This window comes from Recurvomyces mirabilis, assembly GCF_035927965.1.
Source record: "Recurvomyces mirabilis strain CCFEE 5264 chromosome Unknown scaffold_24, whole genome shotgun sequence".
Classification (NCBI taxonomy): Eukaryota; Fungi; Ascomycota; class Dothideomycetes; order Mycosphaerellales; family Teratosphaeriaceae; genus Recurvomyces; species Recurvomyces mirabilis.
This window is the reverse complement of record NW_027041958.1, coordinates 119,396-139,548: the sequence shown is the minus strand read 5'-3', so window position 1 is coordinate 139,548 and position 20,153 is coordinate 119,396. Positions and strand designations below refer to the sequence as shown.

The 20,153-nt window shown below is 52.3% G+C and overlaps 8 protein-coding genes across 8 annotated transcripts; 7 read left to right on the top strand and 1 right to left on the bottom strand.

Annotated features, from left to right (window-relative positions):
- Positions 1-263: 263 nt before the first annotated feature.
- LTS14_008169 (uncharacterized protein) lies at positions 264-1,388 on the bottom strand (the record flags this gene model as incomplete). Its single annotated transcript, XM_064840857.1, has 1 exon — positions 264-1,388. One exon carries the CDS (start codon positions 1,386-1,388, stop codon positions 264-266), a length of 1,125 nt encoding a protein of 374 aa, XP_064691494.1.
- A 645-nt stretch (positions 1,389-2,033) lies between these two features.
- On the top strand, positions 2,034-3,229 carry LTS14_008168 (uncharacterized protein; the record flags this gene model as incomplete). The annotated part of the gene is made up of 3 exons (XM_064840856.1): positions 2,034-2,072; positions 2,122-2,485; positions 2,538-3,229. 3 exons carry the CDS (start codon positions 2,034-2,036, stop codon positions 3,227-3,229), a joined length of 1,095 nt encoding a protein of 364 aa, XP_064691493.1.
- A 1,847-nt stretch (positions 3,230-5,076) lies between these two features.
- Positions 5,077-6,074, top strand: LTS14_008167 (uncharacterized protein; the record flags this gene model as incomplete). The annotated part of the gene is made up of 2 exons (XM_064840855.1): positions 5,077-5,159; positions 5,180-6,074. The coding sequence occupies 2 exons, from the start codon at positions 5,077-5,079 to the stop codon at positions 6,072-6,074; spliced, it is 978 nt and encodes a 325-aa protein (XP_064691492.1).
- A 1,150-nt stretch (positions 6,075-7,224) lies between these two features.
- LTS14_008166 (uncharacterized protein) lies at positions 7,225-9,681 on the top strand (the record flags this gene model as incomplete). Its single annotated transcript, XM_064840854.1, has 1 exon — positions 7,225-9,681. One exon carries the CDS (start codon positions 7,225-7,227, stop codon positions 9,679-9,681), a length of 2,457 nt encoding a protein of 818 aa, XP_064691491.1.
- Positions 9,682-10,910: 1,229 nt separating this feature from the next.
- Positions 10,911-11,777, top strand: LTS14_008165 (uncharacterized protein; the record flags this gene model as incomplete). The annotated part of the gene is made up of 3 exons (XM_064840853.1): positions 10,911-10,982; positions 11,031-11,305; positions 11,363-11,777. The coding sequence occupies 3 exons, from the start codon at positions 10,911-10,913 to the stop codon at positions 11,775-11,777; spliced, it is 762 nt and encodes a 253-aa protein (XP_064691490.1).
- Positions 11,778-12,091: 314 nt separating this feature from the next.
- On the top strand, positions 12,092-12,715 carry LTS14_008164 (uncharacterized protein; the record flags this gene model as incomplete). The annotated part of the gene is made up of 1 exon (XM_064840852.1): positions 12,092-12,715. One exon carries the CDS (start codon positions 12,092-12,094, stop codon positions 12,713-12,715), a length of 624 nt encoding a protein of 207 aa, XP_064691489.1.
- Positions 12,716-14,480: 1,765 nt separating this feature from the next.
- On the top strand, positions 14,481-15,182 carry LTS14_008163 (uncharacterized protein; the record flags this gene model as incomplete). Its single annotated transcript, XM_064840851.1, has 1 exon — positions 14,481-15,182. One exon carries the CDS (start codon positions 14,481-14,483, stop codon positions 15,180-15,182), a length of 702 nt encoding a protein of 233 aa, XP_064691488.1.
- An 816-nt stretch (positions 15,183-15,998) lies between these two features.
- On the top strand, positions 15,999-17,900 carry LTS14_008162 (uncharacterized protein; the record flags this gene model as incomplete). Its single annotated transcript, XM_064840850.1, has 2 exons — positions 15,999-16,218; positions 16,342-17,900. The coding sequence occupies 2 exons, from the start codon at positions 15,999-16,001 to the stop codon at positions 17,898-17,900; spliced, it is 1,779 nt and encodes a 592-aa protein (XP_064691487.1).
- Between the last annotated feature and the right edge of the window lie 2,253 nt (positions 17,901-20,153).

The following is a 20,153-nucleotide window of genomic DNA, read 5'->3' as shown; positions in this document are numbered from 1 at the left end:
GTTGCATCGTTCTTGGATGATGTTGGTATAGATACCGGTTGTGACACCGCCAAACACGCCAACCTGAAGAAGCAACTTTCTGGTCTGGTGTGCTTCGGGTCCATGGCGTTCGGTTCGAAAACTAGCGTGAAAGCCTCGGTGAGCAGGTAGGGGCGGGCGTCCAAGTACTCGGTGTACAGCGCGCCCGTGAAATCAGATAGAAATTGGTAACTACGCTCGCTAGTACGCACAGCAATGTAAGAAGGAGATGACACCCAGCCAATTCAATTAATCGTTTTGATTTTTTCTCTCGCCACATCAATCTTCCTCTGCACCCTCTCCGTATCCTCCTCAACCATACCCAACATCTCATTCTGGATAATCAACTCCTCATTGATCATCATCCCCATATCTTTCATCCTCGCCACCGACTTCCCCAAGCTCAAAACATCCTCATCCTGCTCCTGCATGACCTGCCGCTGCAGCTGCAATACCTGCCCGTTGTCCAGCTCACGAGTACGCTCGGTCTCCTTCAAAGGTCCACCAAGGACGCGGCCACCTGGCTTCGCTGCTGATGTGCCCTTCCATAGCGCTGCTTTGTCACCTGAGGATGCTACAGCACCGGACTGAACATTACTGGAGGCATTTGAGGTCTTCGTTGCCATGCTCCTCAGCAAGCCCTCAAGTCCTTCTACCTCCATTCTCGCCGCACCCAGCAGATCTCGCCTCCGTCTGATCTCGCCATCCCCAAGACGCTTGCTACCGCCCCACCCAGCATCATCGCCTTTACTGGCTGTCTGTATGCTCTTCAACCCATCCTCAAGCTGCGCTATTGAAGTTGCTGCTCGGACCAGACTACCCTTCGCCTCCGCAGAAAGTGCGTGCTGCTGCTGTGCTGTTGTCGCGGCCTCTCTCTGCTTCAAAAGTGTCCTGGCAGACTGTATCTGTGTCTTCAGATCGCGATGTACGTCCAACCACTGATTCGGATCTGTGACGCCTGTCTCTTGTTTGTGAGTTGTAGCTGAAAGACTGCCGTTGGCGTTGACTGTGCTGGTGCCAGAGGGTAGATTCAGGAACGACCGCCATGCGCTGCTACTCCGCCATCGGCCATCGTCTGCCTCTACTACGGTCTTGAGGTACTTCTCCAAAGCTTGTCGTCGCTCTTCTGTCAAGGCATCGTTGTTGACCGTTCGCCTAATCCACGACTTCCCTGGAATCGTGGCAGGTGGTGCTTGGCCACATTGCGAGACGAGGCCGTCGTTCAGTGTCACGAAGTCTGTGTATCGTTTCCGTACTTCGTGTTTGCGCAGTGGTAATTGGAGTGTGACATGGTATTGCGTGTAAGGCTTCCCACCTTGCGGTGTGGCAGTGGATGTGGTAGGAACACTGATATGGAGTGCTGGCGCCATAGCTGTCTACTATGCTGATGAGCTGGCCAGAACCACTACTCGTCGTCGTGCCTGCCACAAAGGCACTCGAATAGAGTTTCATGGTCGGCAGTTCAGCTGCACGACTGCGTCATCTCACGTGCCGTTGCTCCAATCTCCCGCAGAGCCTCGTCGTGAGACTTTCCACTCATGCGCTTCAGGCGCACGCACGTCCGTACACCGACCTTGTGACGTATACTCATTTCACGATGAGACCGTCCACACAGCTATTCTCGCTCTGCGAAACGTCGTGAAAGGTCCTGCTAATACCCGCTTGCCAGCACACCGACCGCATAGTGACTAGGAAACACAAAACACCTCGATATTCTGGCGTGCTAGTATGATTCGTTATGCTAAATTCTAACTGTTACATGCTGCAGCTCATAGTGTGAATGGATCGTCATTATCCTCCACGAGTCGTGCGTTGGAGCTTTGAGACTGGATGGCGCATGCTAGGTTCAGACGGTCCACTGCATATCTACTAGTGTTTGCTTCATCGATAGCCCGCAATCATTGTCATGTCGTTTTCGTCGTCTTCAGATTATCGTGGTTATCAGATGATGGAGGAGTAATGCCGAGGAATGGCAGATTGCATCTACAGGACAACAAATCCACCGCTGATACAGGATGAACTACGCCAACTTGCTAGAAGAGGGGAGGTTGAAGGTGAGCTTGATTGCGCTCACAACAAATTTACGAATACTGACGAGAGCAGCGAGGTTTCGTGGTCGCGACTCTTGTCAGTACGCTCGTAGGCACTCTAACGGCGGGCATGACATTATTGGATAAAGTCCAAGATAAACGTGCGAAGGCCAAGCAAAAAGGCGTCGACGATGGTCAAAATGCTCAACTCCAGCAATTGAAGGCCAAAATCGAGAACATTGAAACCCGAGAGCAGGATTGTGATGATGGAAGTAGTTCTTCAAGATCAAGTCGCAGACCACAGAGACGATCAAGACGATCTATTGTCGACTGCGAGGAGGCGCTGGCATATTCTGTTCGCAAGTCGCGGGCATTAATTGAACGTGAGTATGAGGACAATCTCATGCGTGTGGGCCGGGACTATGCTCGAGGCGATTGTGAGTTGCGTACCATATGTCGCTGCGTTTCTGTGGCTGATAAAATGGGCAGTAAACACCGAGAACAAGCTCCAAGCCCAAATTATCCAGCTCCAGCAAACAGTCATCAATGTGTTGCAAGAAGCACTCTACTCCGGGCGCCAACTCACAGATGAGGATATGTACAGACTGGTCAACGCACAGTACGCAGCTCGGGAAGGCTCGTTAGAGGCGCTACAAGACCAGTACCATCGTATGCTGGACAGGCGACGACCAGACGAAGACAGATTACGACTAGGTCCAACACCAGGACTGCGACAGAAGCAACTCAGTTGGCCTGTCGAACGGCCCACAGAGCATCGAGAATTCGGTCCGCCTCGTAGAGCGAGAACGCTACCGTCTAAAAGCCTCTTTTGCCGCTACAGCGAAGACCTGCAGTACAGCTCATCGAAAGAACTACATCCAGCGTTCGACCCAAGAGACGACGGTCGATGTCCCGCTTGCGCCGTCAATCTCGACGTGAGACTAGGCGATTCATGGGTCTTCCAAGACAAACGCATCAACGATCGATTTGTAGTCAAAAGTCATGCGGAAGATGGGAGGTTCGTTTGTCTCATATGTAACCGGTATTCGCAAGTGGATTGTGTTTGTCGAGATATTGATTCGTTGATGCGGCATATTACCAGCACGCATAAGCCTGAGGAGTTGGAGGATGATGTAGATGTTGAAAAGGTGGTTCGTAGATGGGAGATTGAGTATGCATGAGAACAAATGACGACGTCCTTCCGATCCCTTCCTGTCGACGATCGAGAGACCACCTACGACCTTTTGGAAACGACGACAGGTCACGGACAAGGTATCTACGAACGATAGACGTTATACCTGGTCAAAAAAAAAAACAATCCCATCGCGATAATCGGACCACGAGGGTTTCGACAAAAGGAAACGGGCTTTGCAGCTTCTGTGGATCTGTCGGTGGTGTTAGAAGAATGGCTGGAGATGTAATCACGTGACAGCAATACCGAACACAGTACCTCCAGATACCGCACAGTGGTGTTGACTGAAGTGGACTTCAGTCTGGCGCTCTCCCAAGTGAGCTACTGCGAGGTTGTTAGGATATGCTTGATACGAGTTCCAGGAATTCGGGCAACTTACAAGCTGCAATATTAGCTTACTAAGCATATCTTATAATTTATCACCCTTACGCAAATCAAGACCGAGAAACAACCAGTGGCGACGGTTATGGTCCATATCTTCGTCTCTCACCATATGCGTGGTCGGATAGCTGCTTGAAGGGTCAGGCGCTCGACTGATGACTATTCAACGCCTCCACAATCAACCCACAGCCACCACCGACGTTGACGATCGATATTATTGTCATTTCACCATCCATGAGCAGGATGTAACAGAGCGGAAAGTGGAGAGCTTGTCGCAGTGGAGAGCTCGGAAGATAGACCATCTCGGGCCAGTTTGACCCGACCTCCAGGAACGATCATCCAGCTATTTCGAGCCGCTGCGCCTCAACCTCCAAACAATGGGTTCACGCCTCTCACTCAAAGCCAGGCAATATTCGCGAGACACGACATGGATATTGTAAATCGATAGACTTTGTGTCGATGATTACAAGGTGCGCGTCATCTAGGCAACCTCAGCGTGATCAGCGTAAAATCGTACATGCCCAAGGCTGACCTTACCTTCGACATCACTCGGATGGAATCCTGCACCAATTGCATAAATTATAGATAGAGTTTGGAAGCAAGAATCTAATGCGGGAGAGCTACGGAATGCCGCCCGTTTGATCGTCGGTACGAGCACTGCCTCACGTAGCTGCTATTCTTACTACAACCAACAGTGCAATTTTCCTTCCCTTCACACTCCGGTCGAGTGCCGGCCACATGGCACTTCCAGATATGGTGCTCGTCCCGTCGTCGATACGAAGCTAATTGCCATTGCTTAGATTTGCCATGGCCTCCGGCTCGGTCTTGTAGACGATCACGGGTACGGCACGAGGAGACCTTGTTGATCTCTGCCATGGACAAGCACTTTCGCGATTTTCAAGAGGCGAAGGATTGCGCAGTAACTCAGACCAGAGTATCTTGGCATCGTTGCTCGTGCCGCCATGCGTCTCTCTAGCAGAAAGTGTCGCTATGCTCACCTCATGTCAGTGTGCCACTGCTCAGAATAGTCGCTGTCACGCAGCCTGATCTACGCCGTGTTGTAACGCTACGACCTGCAATCTCATTCAGAACCAGGCGGTATGCTGCCCGCGATACAAGCCTCCTCAAGCGCATGTCGAGCATCTCACTAAAACAGCAGGGGATCTGGTATATCGACACCAAGGACTGCCCATTCAGCGCGAGACACATGCGCTATCGACGCAACTCGCACAACCCATCCATCGATCCTGGAACGCCACTATTGCCATTCCAAGAACATTGTCATGCATGACACCACCTTGACATCCTTTCCTTTTGAATACGTACCGAATGTCGATGGCATGCCAAAGAGTATATCTTGCACTGGCCTCGCCCTAACGGCTGGCACTCAGATACGAGAGCGTCACTCCTTGCGCTTAGTATTTGGTACAGCGAGCTGTATGGATCTCCGTAGAGATGCCCAGCTTGGCTCTAGTCGCCAACCACGCCGCCAAGGAAGCAGGTCTTCCCATGGACACGAATCACGATCAACACCACAGGTTCAACTACCTTACACCAGTCCTTTACCACAGTCGCAATGGTCGGAAGTGCCTCTGCCGTATCGGCCGAGAGATTGGGTCGACGAGTCGGATCGACTGCAGCCGTACAATAGCCAACAAGAGCGAGACTGGCGTCTTCGACCAGCCGTGTCCAACGACAGACAAGCACAACCAGGAGCACCTACACCATTGAAGACACGTCGGCGACCACAAAGTCAGCTAGAACTGCCGAATCATAATGATCCATCATTACTCCAACCAGAGATAAGCGCTCGTGCAGACCGCTTCCGAGGGTATCAAACAAGGCGAGCAGTCAGCCAGCCCAACTCACCTCCTTCCTTCCAACAGCAATTCGCAGAAGCCGAGCCTCCTATGCTAGGCATACCACGATCACCGACATACCCTCCTGCCGGCCGAAGAAGGATGCACAGCACATCTGGGGTGACAGATGCTGCTTTCGATGATGAAGCAGAGTTTCGACTATTTGTCGATGCGACCGCCGGACTGGGTCCGCATACTGCGTTCAGACCATCGGTATCAACATTGGGTATCTCACGTTCCCGCGCCCACGATCAATCAGCTTCGCCCATTGCCAGTTCACCCTCTACAATGCTGGCCCTCGCCCACCTAGCGCAAATGCCACAAGCAGGACGAACATTCGAATCTCACCCACGGCAGGTACTTCAGGCAGTAAATGCAGGCGTGGATCTGTGGTCCGAGCCACCGACACGGTCGCAGCCCGCCATGCCATTGAGTCCACTAGATGGCGACGAAGAAGACGATGATGACCTGCCACCTCCCGATGATGAATTGCCAAATTATGCGGAGAGCCAGGCGCAGGCACAGGCTGGACAGCGGGCAGAGGCGGCACGGAGGGCACAAGAGTTGCAGAGAAGGTGGCAGGCAAGGTCGTGAGAGCATTTATGGAGCAGAGGCAAAGCTGAATCTACGGGACGCCCGTTTGCTGGCACGATACCGTTGGCAGGTACACATGCGACGGCTGCGGACTGCGGATCTGCTCGATGTAGATATGTAGGAAATGCATCGCCCATCTTTCTGGGATTCCTGTGTGCACCTCATGGCATCGCGAACGGTCAGTCTGTCTTGTTCTAGGATCCTATAGCAGTCGATACAGTACTGGCTCACTGCGGGCAGCACTATCTCTTTGTATGAACCTAGATCTCTGCCACCATGGTCTATAGGAGAAGGCTGGCATGGCTAGATTAAGTGTGTATTGATTGAGTGGTGATGCTTTTGTGAGCCTTCTTAGTGGTATTATGGCATTAACGCCCTTCTTCGAGAGCCGCCGGATAAGTAATCATTGTCGACCCATGAGGCTGTAGGACGTATATTTCGAGCCAAACGCTGTCGGCTGTTCTTCACCTCGTTGACCTGTCGAAGTATGCTTCCAATCGAGATCCAACCTCAGCTTGCTTCAGCACGTCTCGTCTCTGTGCCTAGCCGAACAGCTGCGGCCCCGCGCTGTTGGAGCGATCGATCGACCGGGGTACGAGCACGGGGAAGTGCAGTCATCTTGTGCGAGATCAGACGGGTATTTTGGACTTCAAGGATATGATGTGCGATGCTGCAGCGTCAAATTTAAGGAAGATATTCACTATCTAGCTCAATCGAGATATGAAAATGAATATGATGAAATCAACTCGAAAGAGGTAAATGCTCGCCCGCGTGCCCTCCCCGAGGACTGTCTCGGATGACGCATGTGAAACGAGTCGAAAGTGCACGGGCTAAATGCCGAAGGAGGAGCACATGATGGTCGGCGGAATGGCATAGCGCGGCAAGAGGTGGCATAGCTGTGAAGGCAGTCCTGGTGACCTCGTCGGCTGATACCACTCTCACCATTCATCTTACACCCACCCCTCATCACGAGCCGTAGTTGTGCTACAGAGCCACGAAACTGGGAGGCCGATTGTTCGTGGTGCCCATCGCTACTATCCTACCTCTCCCATTGATGAGTGCGCTACTGAGGTGTTGATCGTCTCGACCTACAACAATCCATTGTCTGCTAGTCTTCTCACTTCTCACGAGCCTGGCCTCGCCATCCACTATGCGTACTCTAAGTACTACCCTACTGGCCACAGCAGCGAGTCTGCTAAGCCGCGCCTCTGCTTCCACCCTCGCTCCACCCGTCCTGCCCCTCATTGTTCGGAACCCATACCTCTCGACCTGGCTGGCCAACGCTCGAGAGGCGCCCTGGACACAATGGCCCATGTTTTACACTGGTAACTCCGTGGGTCTAGCAGTCCTGGCTTCTGTGCCGGAAGCATCGACAGTCTACCCACTCCTCGGACGACCACAAGACAGTCTGGACAGCCAAGCCTCACAGTACAACCTCTCACACCCAAAGTACCTGGGTGCTCAGTACGATGCCTCGACCACGAATCTAAGCTACAGCATCCCCTCCCCTCATTCGTCGAGCCCAGAGGGAGTGGAGATCATCCTCTCCTTCCTCTCCCCAATAACACCGACCTCGACCTTTCGGCAATCAATTCCAGCGTCCTACTTGACCATCCACGTCAAAGGATCCTTCGACATAGACATCTACATTGACTTGAATGGCCAATGGGTATCCGGGAACCGAGGTAGTGAAATCGAATGGGCGTTGTCGGAAACAGATTACGAAGACGCCAAGAAACTGAAGACATGGAAGATTAAGAGAAGAGTTGAGCAGCTGTTTACGGAGTGGAATGATCAGGCCGAGTGGGGCACACTGCACTTTACTGCTCCGGCTGGGGAAGATGTGAGGTACCAGGCAGGGATATCTGGGGTGCTGCGGCAAAAGTTCGCGAAGAGTGGAAGGTTATCGAACACTGTGGATGATAAGTTCCGGGCCATAATGGATGAGGAGCCCGTTTTTGCGTTCAGCAAACACTTCAATCTAACTAGCAACTCGTCCTCTGCGTCCTCAGCATCCAAGGAAGACAGCATCCTCTTTACGCTCACACACATCCAAGACCCCGTGACCCAGTTCGCCTCCGCCCGGGGCCTAACGTACATGCGTCCGTTGTGGGAGTCCTACCTCCACACTCCGGAAGCTCTGATAACGTACCATTACCTCGACTTTGCTCACGCGTCCGCGTTAGCAGCGAACTACAGTTCACAGCTTGCAGCTGATGCTTATGCTTCGGGATCAGATACCTACGTCGACATCGTCTCCCTTTCGGCTAGACAAGTCCTAGGCGCCACCTCCTTCTCCGGAACCCCGGAGAACCCGATCCTCTTCCTCAAAGAGATCTCCTCGAACGGAAACTCCCAGACCGTGGATGTGATCTTCCCCGCTTTCCCATTCTTCCTCTACACCAACCCGCGATGGTTAGCTTACCTGCTTGAGCCGCTACTAGAGCATATGCTGAGTGGACAATATCCGAATCTGTACACCATGCATGATCTGGGCACACACTTCCCGAATCTGACTGGGCATGCGGATGGGAACGATGAGTACATGCCTGTGGAGGAGTGTGGAGACATGCTTGTCATGGGTTTGGCTCTAGTCAATAGTTTGGGGTATGGGGATGAGGGATCTGCAGGTAGTATTTGGAGTTCGTTGGGTGAGGAGAAGGATGTCAATGCTTTGGACACTGTGGGTGAAGATGTCAGTCCCTTTGCTTTGCCTGCTAGATTGGAAACGAGAGAGGGTGTGTTCGGCTTAGATGATGCTTGGGGCGGAAAAACGGCGGGTGCACATCAGGCACGGAAATGGCTCGGTCGGTCGTACAAGTTGTGGAAACAGTGGACGAGCTACCTGGTGGAGTACTCTCTCGAGCCGCACAATCAACTCTGCACGGATGATTTCGCTGGATGGCTTGCTCTCCAGACTAACCTCGCGTTGAAGGGCATTATCGGTATCAAAGCCATGTCCGAGCTCGCGGAGGTGGTGGGAGAGAAGGAAGAAGCCAAATACTACCGCAATGTGAGCGAGGTGTATGTCAAGAAATGGGAGGAGATGGGTATGTCTCGTGATGGTGGCCGGGCGAAACTGGCGTACGATTGGTATGGGAGCTGGACAACGCTGTACTCGTTGTACGCCGATGCACTGCTATGCTTTCACCCGTCGACCAACTTCTCGGCCAAAACTACGACACTGAGTCTGAGTCTGCTGGAGGGTGGACAACAACCTCTCAAACCTGGAAAGGGAAAGGAAAAGGATAATTTCATCCCCGATCACGTCTACACGACCCAGTCTCGCTGGTACACCACAGTCATGCAGAAATACGGCCTTCCCCTCGACTCTCGACATCTCTACACCAAATCCGACTGGGAGTTCCAGGCTGCGTCTGTGGCATCGAAGTCGACACGAACGGAGATCTTGGGTCGGGTTGCCAAATGGTTGAATGAGACGTCGACTGACAGACCTTTCACTGATCTGTACAAGACGGAGGAAGATGGAGGATTTCCTGGTCCGGACTTCTTTGCACGACCTGTGGTTGGCAGCCACTTTGCATTCTTGACGCTCGAGAGGGCTTGTGGAGGACATGCTGCTGAGGCTTTTATGTACGAGGAGTAGATGTATGTATGCATCAGTGGTGAATTGAAAATGTCATCACAAGCTGTTGAGCTTTTGGAGTGGAGGTTGGAAACTGCTTGGGATCCAACAGGGAGGTCCTTACGAAGCTTATGTGAACATGATCCTGGTGTAAATACTCTTGAGTAACATCGTTGGAACATGATACTCGTGGCCGGTCTCGTGTGTAAATCTTCCTCATGCCATGGTAACGTTCTTGGCGAGAGTCTGGCTGATCTTCATTGACGCTCGGACCACGTTGTCCTTCGAACCTCATGCTTCACGCTGTCTGTTGCGGGTCAGGCATTGCGAGCTGGCTGACTTGCCATTGCGACCACACCGTCTCTTTCAACAGACCACTCTTTCCGTAATCATGGCATCCGGCTATGGTCTCACAGGAGGTACGCGAAATCGTCATCCTCCTGAGCAAGCCGCCATAGACTCGACTTCCCACCAAACAGCTTCACTAACAAGCCATCAGGTCCCTCCCGCTGCTTTCCCTTCTGGCAAGAAGTCCTCGCCTGCTATGTGGTGAATACGAGTGCAGAAGATGACAGTGGAAAAGCGAAATGCAAACCTGTGCTGGAGGATTATTACGAGTGTTTGCACCACCGGAAAGAGGTACTCCACACCACAACACACCCATAGCCTTACCCTTCCAAGCCTATGTAGTACGCATGCTGATATACGTGTGCTGTACAGTTCTTCAAGACCACCGCCCTTCAAGCTGCATACCGCAAACGAGAAGCAGAGACACCACGCGACAAAGCTCCCTCGGCCGGAGAGATCAGGAGTCTGGGTTTGCTGGAGAGGAAGGACGAGGAGGTGAATATCAAGCATGGGAGTTTGTTGCCGACCTATAGTAGTAATGCGCCCAAAGGACCGCTGGGGGTCGGCGAGAGGGTGGCGCACGGTGGTTGAAGGGATGTACGAATGATATGGTGGAAGCAGGGCGTTCGGGTGGGTGTATATACTTGCTGCGAATCGATGTTCAAGGATACAAGATACGATGGTGGTTTGGATTGTCATTTGCGCGTCCTGTTCTGCGAAGGACGATCTCGAATGCACCTGCCACATATGTCAGGCGTACCTTCCGAAAAGCGTACTGACCCCACTAGGTCCATGCAGACCGCAGGTTCAGAGTACCAAGTCCTTCTGCGACATCATCCGGTCTGCAACAGCATCACACCGAAATGCGCTTGCGACACAGGTCTCGGTCCGGTTCGAAGAGGATGGCGACGAGACTGAACGGCCATGGCCTGCTCGCGCTACCAGCAGAGGTGCTCACCGAGATCTTCAGCTTTGTGAGGTGCCTTTCTATTCTCTGTCTCGCTCTACTAATATGAGTGCAGATCACTGCGACCACAGACCAGGTCACAGTGTGCCTCGTCTGCACAGAGACTCGAGAAGTCATGCTGCCCATACTTTACAGCACTGTCTATCTCGTCATCGATGACGACTCCGATGCCAGACAGCAGGTCGCGCCGCTCCTGAACTCCAGCAATCTAGGTGTGAAGCATGTTCGCCACCTGCGTCTGGACACTACTGATCCTTCGTCGACGACGCCGGAAATTATGCTGGCCATGACCGTCAACATTCTGCCCCGTGATTGTCTTCGAAGCCTATGGTTCGTGGCCTTGTCAGTTGTATTGATCACCGTCAACTGACAGTTGGCCTTGAATAGTTCCAATGTTCTTTTTGATGACGAGCAAGATCAGCATCTGCTCATCCTTCTCGGTCAACATCAACGCAAGTTGGTCCATCTCAGTCTAAGCAAATCCTGCATTGATGCCTTCCTAGGTGTTCAAGCTGGGCGCATAGAGTATCTACCGGGCATCGAGAGCCTGGAGACCACATGCTATGACGAGCTAATCATGGCCGATGACCATCCCTCCGAGGTTTACAGCGTCGGTTTCGAGCAGCTTCGCAGCCTCCGCATCGATCTGAGCGATGTTAGCGTTGCCTTCGACAACGACCCGACAGCTCACGACTCCGCTCTCGTGACCTCACGGTACTTCCGTGGTTTCCTCCGCCAAGATGATGATGAAGAAGACACAGACGAGGTTGAGCTGACTCGATCGATATCTTCGCTCGCTTGAATCAGACGATTGGCATTGTCCAACGCGCGTATTGGTACTCCTGCACCTGAAGCACTGCTGCAAGCATTCGACTTCAAGCAGATGACGTACTTGTGCATGGAGAAGTGCCATCAGCCTAGCCTGTTCCTTCGGGCATTAGCCAACTTAGGAGATCTTCGGCCACAGACTTTCGTTTCCAAACCGGCAAATTCAGTGAGATCAAGGACGATCACGAGCCAGCCAGAGTGCTTGGCACTTTCCTCAAGGCCTTCACTGGATTGAAAGCTCTCAAGCTGCACATCTTAGCACCTGTCAAAGCATGCATAATCGCTGGCATGGCGATAGCGCAGCACCAGGCTACCCTCGAGATACTGTCCATCGACTTTGGTAAGAGGTCAGAGTGTATTTGGACTGCAGATGACATCTCTTCCGTGACCCAAACCTGCATCAAGCTACGACAACTAAGTCTGGTCATGGGCCAAATCGATTTGAGTTCCGGTGGTCCCTCGTTCTTTCGGCGCTGGAATAAGCCCTTCGATCATCAAACCGCCTTATATGTAACACTCCGGAAGATCGCGGTGTTGACGAACCTCGTTACCCTCCATTTGCGAAGACTGCCGGAAGTTTCGCTAACACATGCCAAAAGCTACCCAGAAAACCATTATATGTCTGATTACCAGGAGGCCGAGCTTCGACGATTAAAAGAGGCTTGCATGACCCAGTGCTTCTCTGGCTCGCATCTCAGAGTAATGGCGTGGGGCGGTGAGGAGATCTGTGGGCTCAGGACCAACCTCCACGACTGTGAAGTGTGGAGTAACATGCTCTGCTGTACTAAGGAGGAGCTAACGGACAGCCGTGGCAGCAGGCAAGCTATAGCCATGAAGACGAAAAAGGAGAAGCTGAAGTACGTTGAGCCTGAGGTAGATGTGTTAGGTGTGGCATTCCAGCAGACGATTTGACTTGTGAATGGTTGCCGAATAAGAAGGGACGTTGGAGGCATCGAAGGGCTTACGACGCTGTCACTCCATCCGCTGAGTGTATATTCATGCGTGACGCAATCCGAGGCTGAAAAGTAGATGTGAATCAGAGTCAACCCACGAGCCGCTTCAACAGCGACTTCTACTTGACGAACAGATCGGGCTTCTCTTACCCACAACAGTCGTTCCAGACCTTTCGAGCAATCAGTGCTGTAACGTTACAGCATACCACCGCGACACACTGGGTCTAGCTGAGTACAGATTGGACCACAATGGCTGCGTCACCGGAAACCCCGAGCTCGCTTAGTCTGCCTGCAGAGCATCATTTCGAGATCTTCACTCTGGTAGGCAGTATACAACGATATTTCGGCTGCGACAGATACCAAAGTCTTCCAAGGTTCCGGCGCCTTCGGATGAGGCCAGCGTCTAGAGATCGCCATCCCAGTGCTCTACCGTACTCTGAACCTCGTGCTCTCCACTCCAGTCACTGTGACGATATAGAGGAGTCTGACTCATCGTCATGATTCGGGGCTGTAACACGTCCACTAGCTCAAGATCGATTCCGCGGGAACCTCAAGGCGTATAGCTGAGGAAATGGTCTACTATCTTCTCCAAAGCATTCCAATTCGCGTTCTCCGGAGCCTTGTATAAGCGTGGTGGGGCTTTGACGGTTATTGTTGCGGTGCTGACGTGTGTACATAGGTTGGATGTAGCCTTCGGTCCAACAGAGGCGCTTCTAGTACTTCTTGACAAGTATCACTACCGCCTTGAGCATCTGCATCTGTCGAGTCTACTGGACAGCCTTGTTCTCTCCACGCACGATCGTGTTGCACCTCTGCACAAGCTGACTTCGAGTCTTCGACCATTCACCTGCAATGCGACTGCCGAGAACGGGAAGAAACGTATTGTAGCTCGCCTTATGAGCCCGTGGTAGCTAGAATAATTTGAGCCTAAGGAGGAGATATCGGGTCTTGCTGGACCATAAGCCTCCAACTCGGGAGGTGCTCAGGCAAGATCGAGGGGACTGCCTTTGGTGGAGAAGCATGATGATGCTCTGATCATCCGCTGAACTGCTTCAAGGTATGGCATATAGGGTCGCGCATGGACTTACCAGAATGTGAGGCGCACAGTAGACATCTAGAAGCTATTGGTACTATGAAGTTGCTGTTGTGCTTCCGTATGTGACTAGCATCAGCATTCACTTCCTTCGAGCAGGGATTTGCATGTTCGCATGATGAACATCGATCTTCCGGCATTCAGGTGTCAGCTTTCGGCGTGACTTGGACTTGACCGGCTCCAGAAACAGCATCACTATATCTTCGCGAGCTACTCGAAGCCTGAGCAGACCTTTACATAACCGAAACACTTGAAGCCGTGGATGAAGCTTAGTGAGTTCGTGGCCTGTAGACGAGTTGGGGTTTAGCTGCCAGCGAGCCATCGGCGGCAGGATCAATCTGTACCACCGACAAGATGGCTACTGCTCCGTTGTAAGGTACTCGATGTCGTCCTCGGCCATATTTCGATGCCGATGGACAAAAAGGAAGATGGAAGGCTCCAAAGCGTGTAGCAGTTGTGATGAGCTTCCGCTTGGGGAAAGTGGAGATGCCTTGGCAGGTTGCGAATCCAACTCCTCACGATCATCACGAAGTCACGATCGGCAAACAGGAGCGTATAGCTGTCGTGCGTGAGAACGACTCAACAATGGCACACTGTTGGCCTCCATAGAGCATCATTTCTTGGCATCACGATGCCCGCGGAAGCCTCAACACCAGTCTACGCATCCTTCCCAGCGTCAAAACTAACAATAGGCGCTGGCGTTGCCATCTTTCACCTTGCTTCGGAGCGAGTCGTAGTATGCTATCATACGCGGGATCACTACTGGTTCTTACCCAAAGGAAGACGCAATGCCAACGAGGACACCAACCGAGCTGCAGAGCGAGAAGGCTTCGAAGAGTCGGGTTACAGAAACAGAGTCTTGCCTTTGCCTCTGAGGCATAGGCAGCCGGATCCAGATGAAGGCCACCAACGATTTGTGACGGAGCCCATATGGACGCAATTCTTACCGTTGACGACAACATCCCAGTACTTGCTCTTCTGGTACGCGGCAGAGACCGTGCCTAGAGCCATTGAGGAGTCTTACGTCGTGCGGGCGAGTGATGGCACGATCACGCATGCTAGAGTATACAAGCAACCGCTGCCTTTCCCAGCCGATATGAATTTGAGGCAGAGAATAGCCATGGACTCAGTGGCTGGCCCAGATGGTTCGCGGAAGATTTACGAGCCTTTCTGGCATGAAGGTACTGGCGTCGATGAGGAAGAGGCGTTGTATACCAGCCATCTACTGCCCGTCGATGAGGCTAGGTGGAAGTTGAAGGGCAGTATAATGGAAGATATAATTAAGAGAGCTTGGGAAGGCGTTCAGCTTAGGCTAGAGATGGAAAGTGGTTGAGGTCCTGGTTTGTGCTGGAAACATGATGTTATATGCTTAGGGAACTTTATCTGAGTCTACCGCTCAGTTCTATGATTGATCTTACAGGACAAATGTATAGTAAGGGAGACTCAGCAGCGAGCCAGATGCCTCAGCTCCTCGCCCAACAGTCATAAGCTCATATGCACCTCTGCCGAGCTACCCTTTGCACCTTTGCAGCTTGGAGTTATGTTCTTCATTCTAAAGATACTAAGAAGCAGCAGACAAACTCTGAGAGATTACAGCTTTAGCGAAACGGCACGTCGTGGTTCTGGGAGAGATCTTGTACAGACACCAAAGGCGAACAACCGGCTTGGAGGTGACATGCGATATGCGAACTGTTAGTACACTGCTGTGAGTCGAAGGATTAACGTGGCCATATTCGCGAGCATCACATGGGCTCCATAATGCTGGCGGAATTTATGCCACCTCAAATATCCATCCTGCAACCGGGACAAGGGGTAGGTTCAGAAGCATCTGTGTGTTGCACCGACTGATGGGTTCGTACATTCGATCGTGTCAATAACGCTTATGACAACAATGGTCGACGCTGGGCAGAGCAAGGATCATTCAAGTGGGTCTGTGAATGCTCAACTTCACATTCACTTGCGCCTCGATAAGCTTCGCTAGCGCGAAACACGTACCAGCCACCGAGTTCTGCCAGAAGAACTGTTTGACAAGCGAGCTCTTCCGAACTCGTAACTCCTTTCTACATGCACTTACATGAAATCACAAATACACACAACATCTGCCGCTATCGACAACACACACTGCATACACAAGGCGCTCACCAGCAACATGGACACATATGGCGACGCGGGCCATGTCCTGCTGACCACGGTGCGATGGTTCACGGAGAAACCTCTGATCTACCTTCTTCATGCCAAAGCGTCTGCCTCCACATCCACTCAGTGGCCCGTCACCTACCAGTACATTCCGACGAAGACAACGCTCGTCGACGACGTTACCACCGTGCTTATCATCAGCACACCGACCACTGCGCTCGCAGCCGAGCCTGGTTTGCCTCCTCTCTGGCCACTGCTCATACTCGCTCTACTGCTCTTCGTCCTTCTTGGCCTTGGTATCAGTCTTCACCGCTCGTAACCAAAACAGCTCCAGCAGCACCACCGGACGACTGCAGAGTTTCGCGTGAAGCTTGCGCAGCTTGAGCAGCAATACCACGAGCTACGAAGTAAGAAGACAGACCTCGAATGGAGTTACGAGTACATCCAGAGTGATCTGTCCGACTGCCAATACCTTAGGGAGTATTGGGCGCAGCAATATTGGGATGTTTTACCTGAGAACATGAAGATCAAGTTGCAATGTGACAAGTACGACGAGCAACGATGTGAGCTTCGGGGCAAAGCTTTCGTGCTTCGTGACAAGCTCAATGCTGCTCTCACAGACGTTGGTACGCTGGATCGTCCAATCCTCGAGCTGAAAGACACAATCCAACAGCTCACAAGCTACACTACGGATGTTGATAACCAGGCGAATGCGGTGACCCAAGTCTATGCGACCCAGCTCGTTGCGCTTCGGTTCCAGATTAAGCAGCTCACCTCACGCAACTCGAAGCCGGAGCTTGCAAACAGCAGCTGGCGCACGTTCACAGAAGGCAACCAGAGCAAGAAGGAGTTTGATGATCTTACCTTGCGTCTACGAGAGCGTAGCAGGCAAGTGAGAGAGATGCAAGAGCGAGCTGCAGCACTTGAGCACTGCATCATGAATTGGCCGACAACCATCACGGATGACTCTTCCCAGCTCAAAATGGATGAGCTTCAGACGCAATTGGAGAACCAGCAGAAAGCCATCGAGTCACTGAAGCAGCAAGTTTCGACTAGGCCTCGAGGTGTTAAGGCCTACAACGAATGTCGGGATAGGTGTAACGTCCATTCGGAGAACCTAAAGAAGAATTATGGTCTGCACTACCCGGTCATGCTGGAGAAAATCGAATTGGCACATCGGCATCTTAACTTTGTCCCTGGCACCATCAGCCACAGCGACTTTGATCGTCCTGCCAACAAGGCTTCGTGCTATACCACAGAGGACTACGAGCCTTACGACACCGACGGCTTGTTTGCCACGCAATCACTAAAGCCTGTTGTCCGTGTGCCTAATAGTACCTCCGTGCAGAAAGTGGCCGATGCCGCACCGCCCTCCCACGCTATTGTGTATCCGGCCACAAGGTGGACAGCCTTCGGTCAGAAGCGGAAAGATGACCAGGCTAAGAAGCGTGGTGAAGCAGGTCCGAATGAGGCGAATGAAGACCCCGAGGCTGTCGAGCCGAATTGGCATGGGACCCTTCCGGCTCTCAACGATCTTGCGGATGTAACATCACAGCAGCCCGCCGATGGTGCGGCACAAGCACATGAGGATCACGCAGAACCTCCAGATAGTAAGAACAAGAATGTCGCTCTGCCAGGTCCAATCAACCTTACAGACACAGCCGTCCCCACTCTAGAACCGCTCCCGACGCCGACAGAAGATGCTACCCTTCCGATCTTGAGGCCACAAGCCAACGCCTTCACACCAGCACATCGGATGCCTGTACTTGTGCCGAAGAAGGCTGCGGGCTTGGAAGCATCAATGTGGGCCTCAGCCGATGATGGTCCTTGTGCTGGTCATAGTGGTGCATCAGCATTCAATCAGAAACATAGCGCTGGCAGTGGTGGAGGTACAGAGGACTCCGGTACGTTGTAGGAGGCACTGAAGCATGCATCCAAAACAGCATCTCACATGATGCTACTGTTGTTGCGCAAACTGCTCGTGCCAAGCGTGCCGGATTGTGTGAGTGATATTGCGGCTGCTCGGGCGGTTCTTGATCGTGGAATGCTTGATTGTTGGTGAAGACGGAGGCATAACTTGATTGTGGGTTCATGACAATGCTTCCAGTGTCGAGCTGCTCGTGATCGGTATCAGTAATGGTTTTGGAATTTCAGACGAGCATGAAAGAAGGAAGAAGGGTGTACTTCGCCCGAGCAAACTGGCTGGCCGTCCTTTGGACAAGCCGTCCATGTTGCTCAAGCGGAACGCCCAGAACTTCACATGAGCGGGTCTGATGAAGTGAAGAAGCATGTAGATATATTGTTGCACAGGTAGAACTTTATGACGAGAGTGATGTTTGACCGACATCAGATATACTGTACATGCCTACTGCCACTTTGAGTCTCACATTGACAGACTGCTCCAAGATGTTGAGTGGAGACATGTCAGTTGTCAAAGCAACTTGGTGATAAGCTGGCAACTGTTGTAATGTTTCTGCAAGGGTGTTCATGAGTTGACCAACGGCTGTTTAATGACGCACATCTTACCGAAGTAGACAAGATGAACTGGACATTGTCCATTCTGGATACGATGATCAAAGTAACGTCAAGCGACCAGTACGGAGCGATGGCACTATCAAATTGTCCACTTCGAAGGGTTCAAGCAAGAATGAGCAGACAATACCTCTATCGATTTCACGCTGTGTAGCCATGATGCTGCCAGACAAGAGCTGTATCGGAACACTGCATAGTTCAGTGCTACATATCAGGTACGATAACATGACATGTCGTGGAGATGGCCTGAACGATATCTTGAGGCGTATGGTCCACAGCCGCGCACTACGCACCCTACAATCCACAACGTTGAGCTCATCATGATATCGATGGCGTCCTTGCGGAGGTGTTTGGCGCCGTGCATTACCTTGGTAATGGTATCCCGATGCAGAGGTCCAGCATGATGTCCTTTAGGTGGGGTTCATCACACGTGCAGCATGATGATCACCTCATCCATGTGGGTATCGGATCTTGGTGGCAACAGACATCCGAGCTGCTGAGCTGAGGCGTCAGCGGCAAGTCACCTGCGCCATTCAGACACGCGGTCTTGCGCCACCTGAAACGACATCCAACCTCGCAGAGCGGGGCCACGGATGGTCGTGCGGAACTGGTGGCTCGTTTTGTGCGATCTAAAAGAAATCGGCAAATTCGTAGACAAGTGGGGAGGATATAGAGAGAGTTGTGCTTGAAGCAAGGTGTTTCGCACAGGCCAAATCTCCAGCCGGACTTCTTCTTCATTGGCAAACTGTCAGCAGCAACGGAATCGAAACAGCTGCGCCTGTGATCACAGATCGATGACACCAGCCACAACAGGGAAGACCCTTAGACGAGAAGGAGGGGGTCCGATCGCAGGCTGTATCGAGACAGCGCGTCCGTCCACGGTCTCAGACTCTCTGGGCGCGATTTTCTTGCCAATAATAATTGCCTCGCGTTGGCTGGACGCGAGATTGCCAAAGGCTGATAATCCTACCCACAAATTCGACTCCTGCGCCCAACGCGGCTGGCCCTAACAACTTACCACGTTGTCTTGCCGATCGCGACATCCAGACTACTGTATCTGGGGCGGCCAGCAGGTGAGGAGTAAAGATAACGTGAGGGGTCCGGTTGTCGGGTAGCCTGGATGCCTTGGATGTAGGATAAGGGCGCAGCGCTAGAGTGGAAGAGTTGCGCGGCGCAAGCCTGCCACGCTGGCTAGAACTGCAGGAACGGCAGGTGTCCGAGGACATGGGAGCCAGGTACCTGAGTACACTATAGTCGGGGTAGCTTTCTCCTCGCCAATGGACAGCTATAGCGCAGCCAAACGGCGTGCTACAGTGGAGTTGAGCATAATTTTATTATTCATAATCGCGATCGTCGGAGGGGCGCAGAAATGTCCGTACCCGCGACTCTGGAACGATTGCTGATCCAAACCAGCGATTTGCAGACCGATAGACAAAGCAGCATGAACGGATATCATGCGCGCAATAATAGTGCCCGTGCCGAACGATTATTAGTGGGTCGATACAACACATGTGTGGGCAAGCGCAAGAGCAGGGCGCTGGACCTGCTGATTGCATGCAGGCGATGATTATGCTTTCCCTCCTCGCGCCTGAAATGCGACCCTTCTTGCTCCTCCAAATATTGTTTTTGTTGTAAG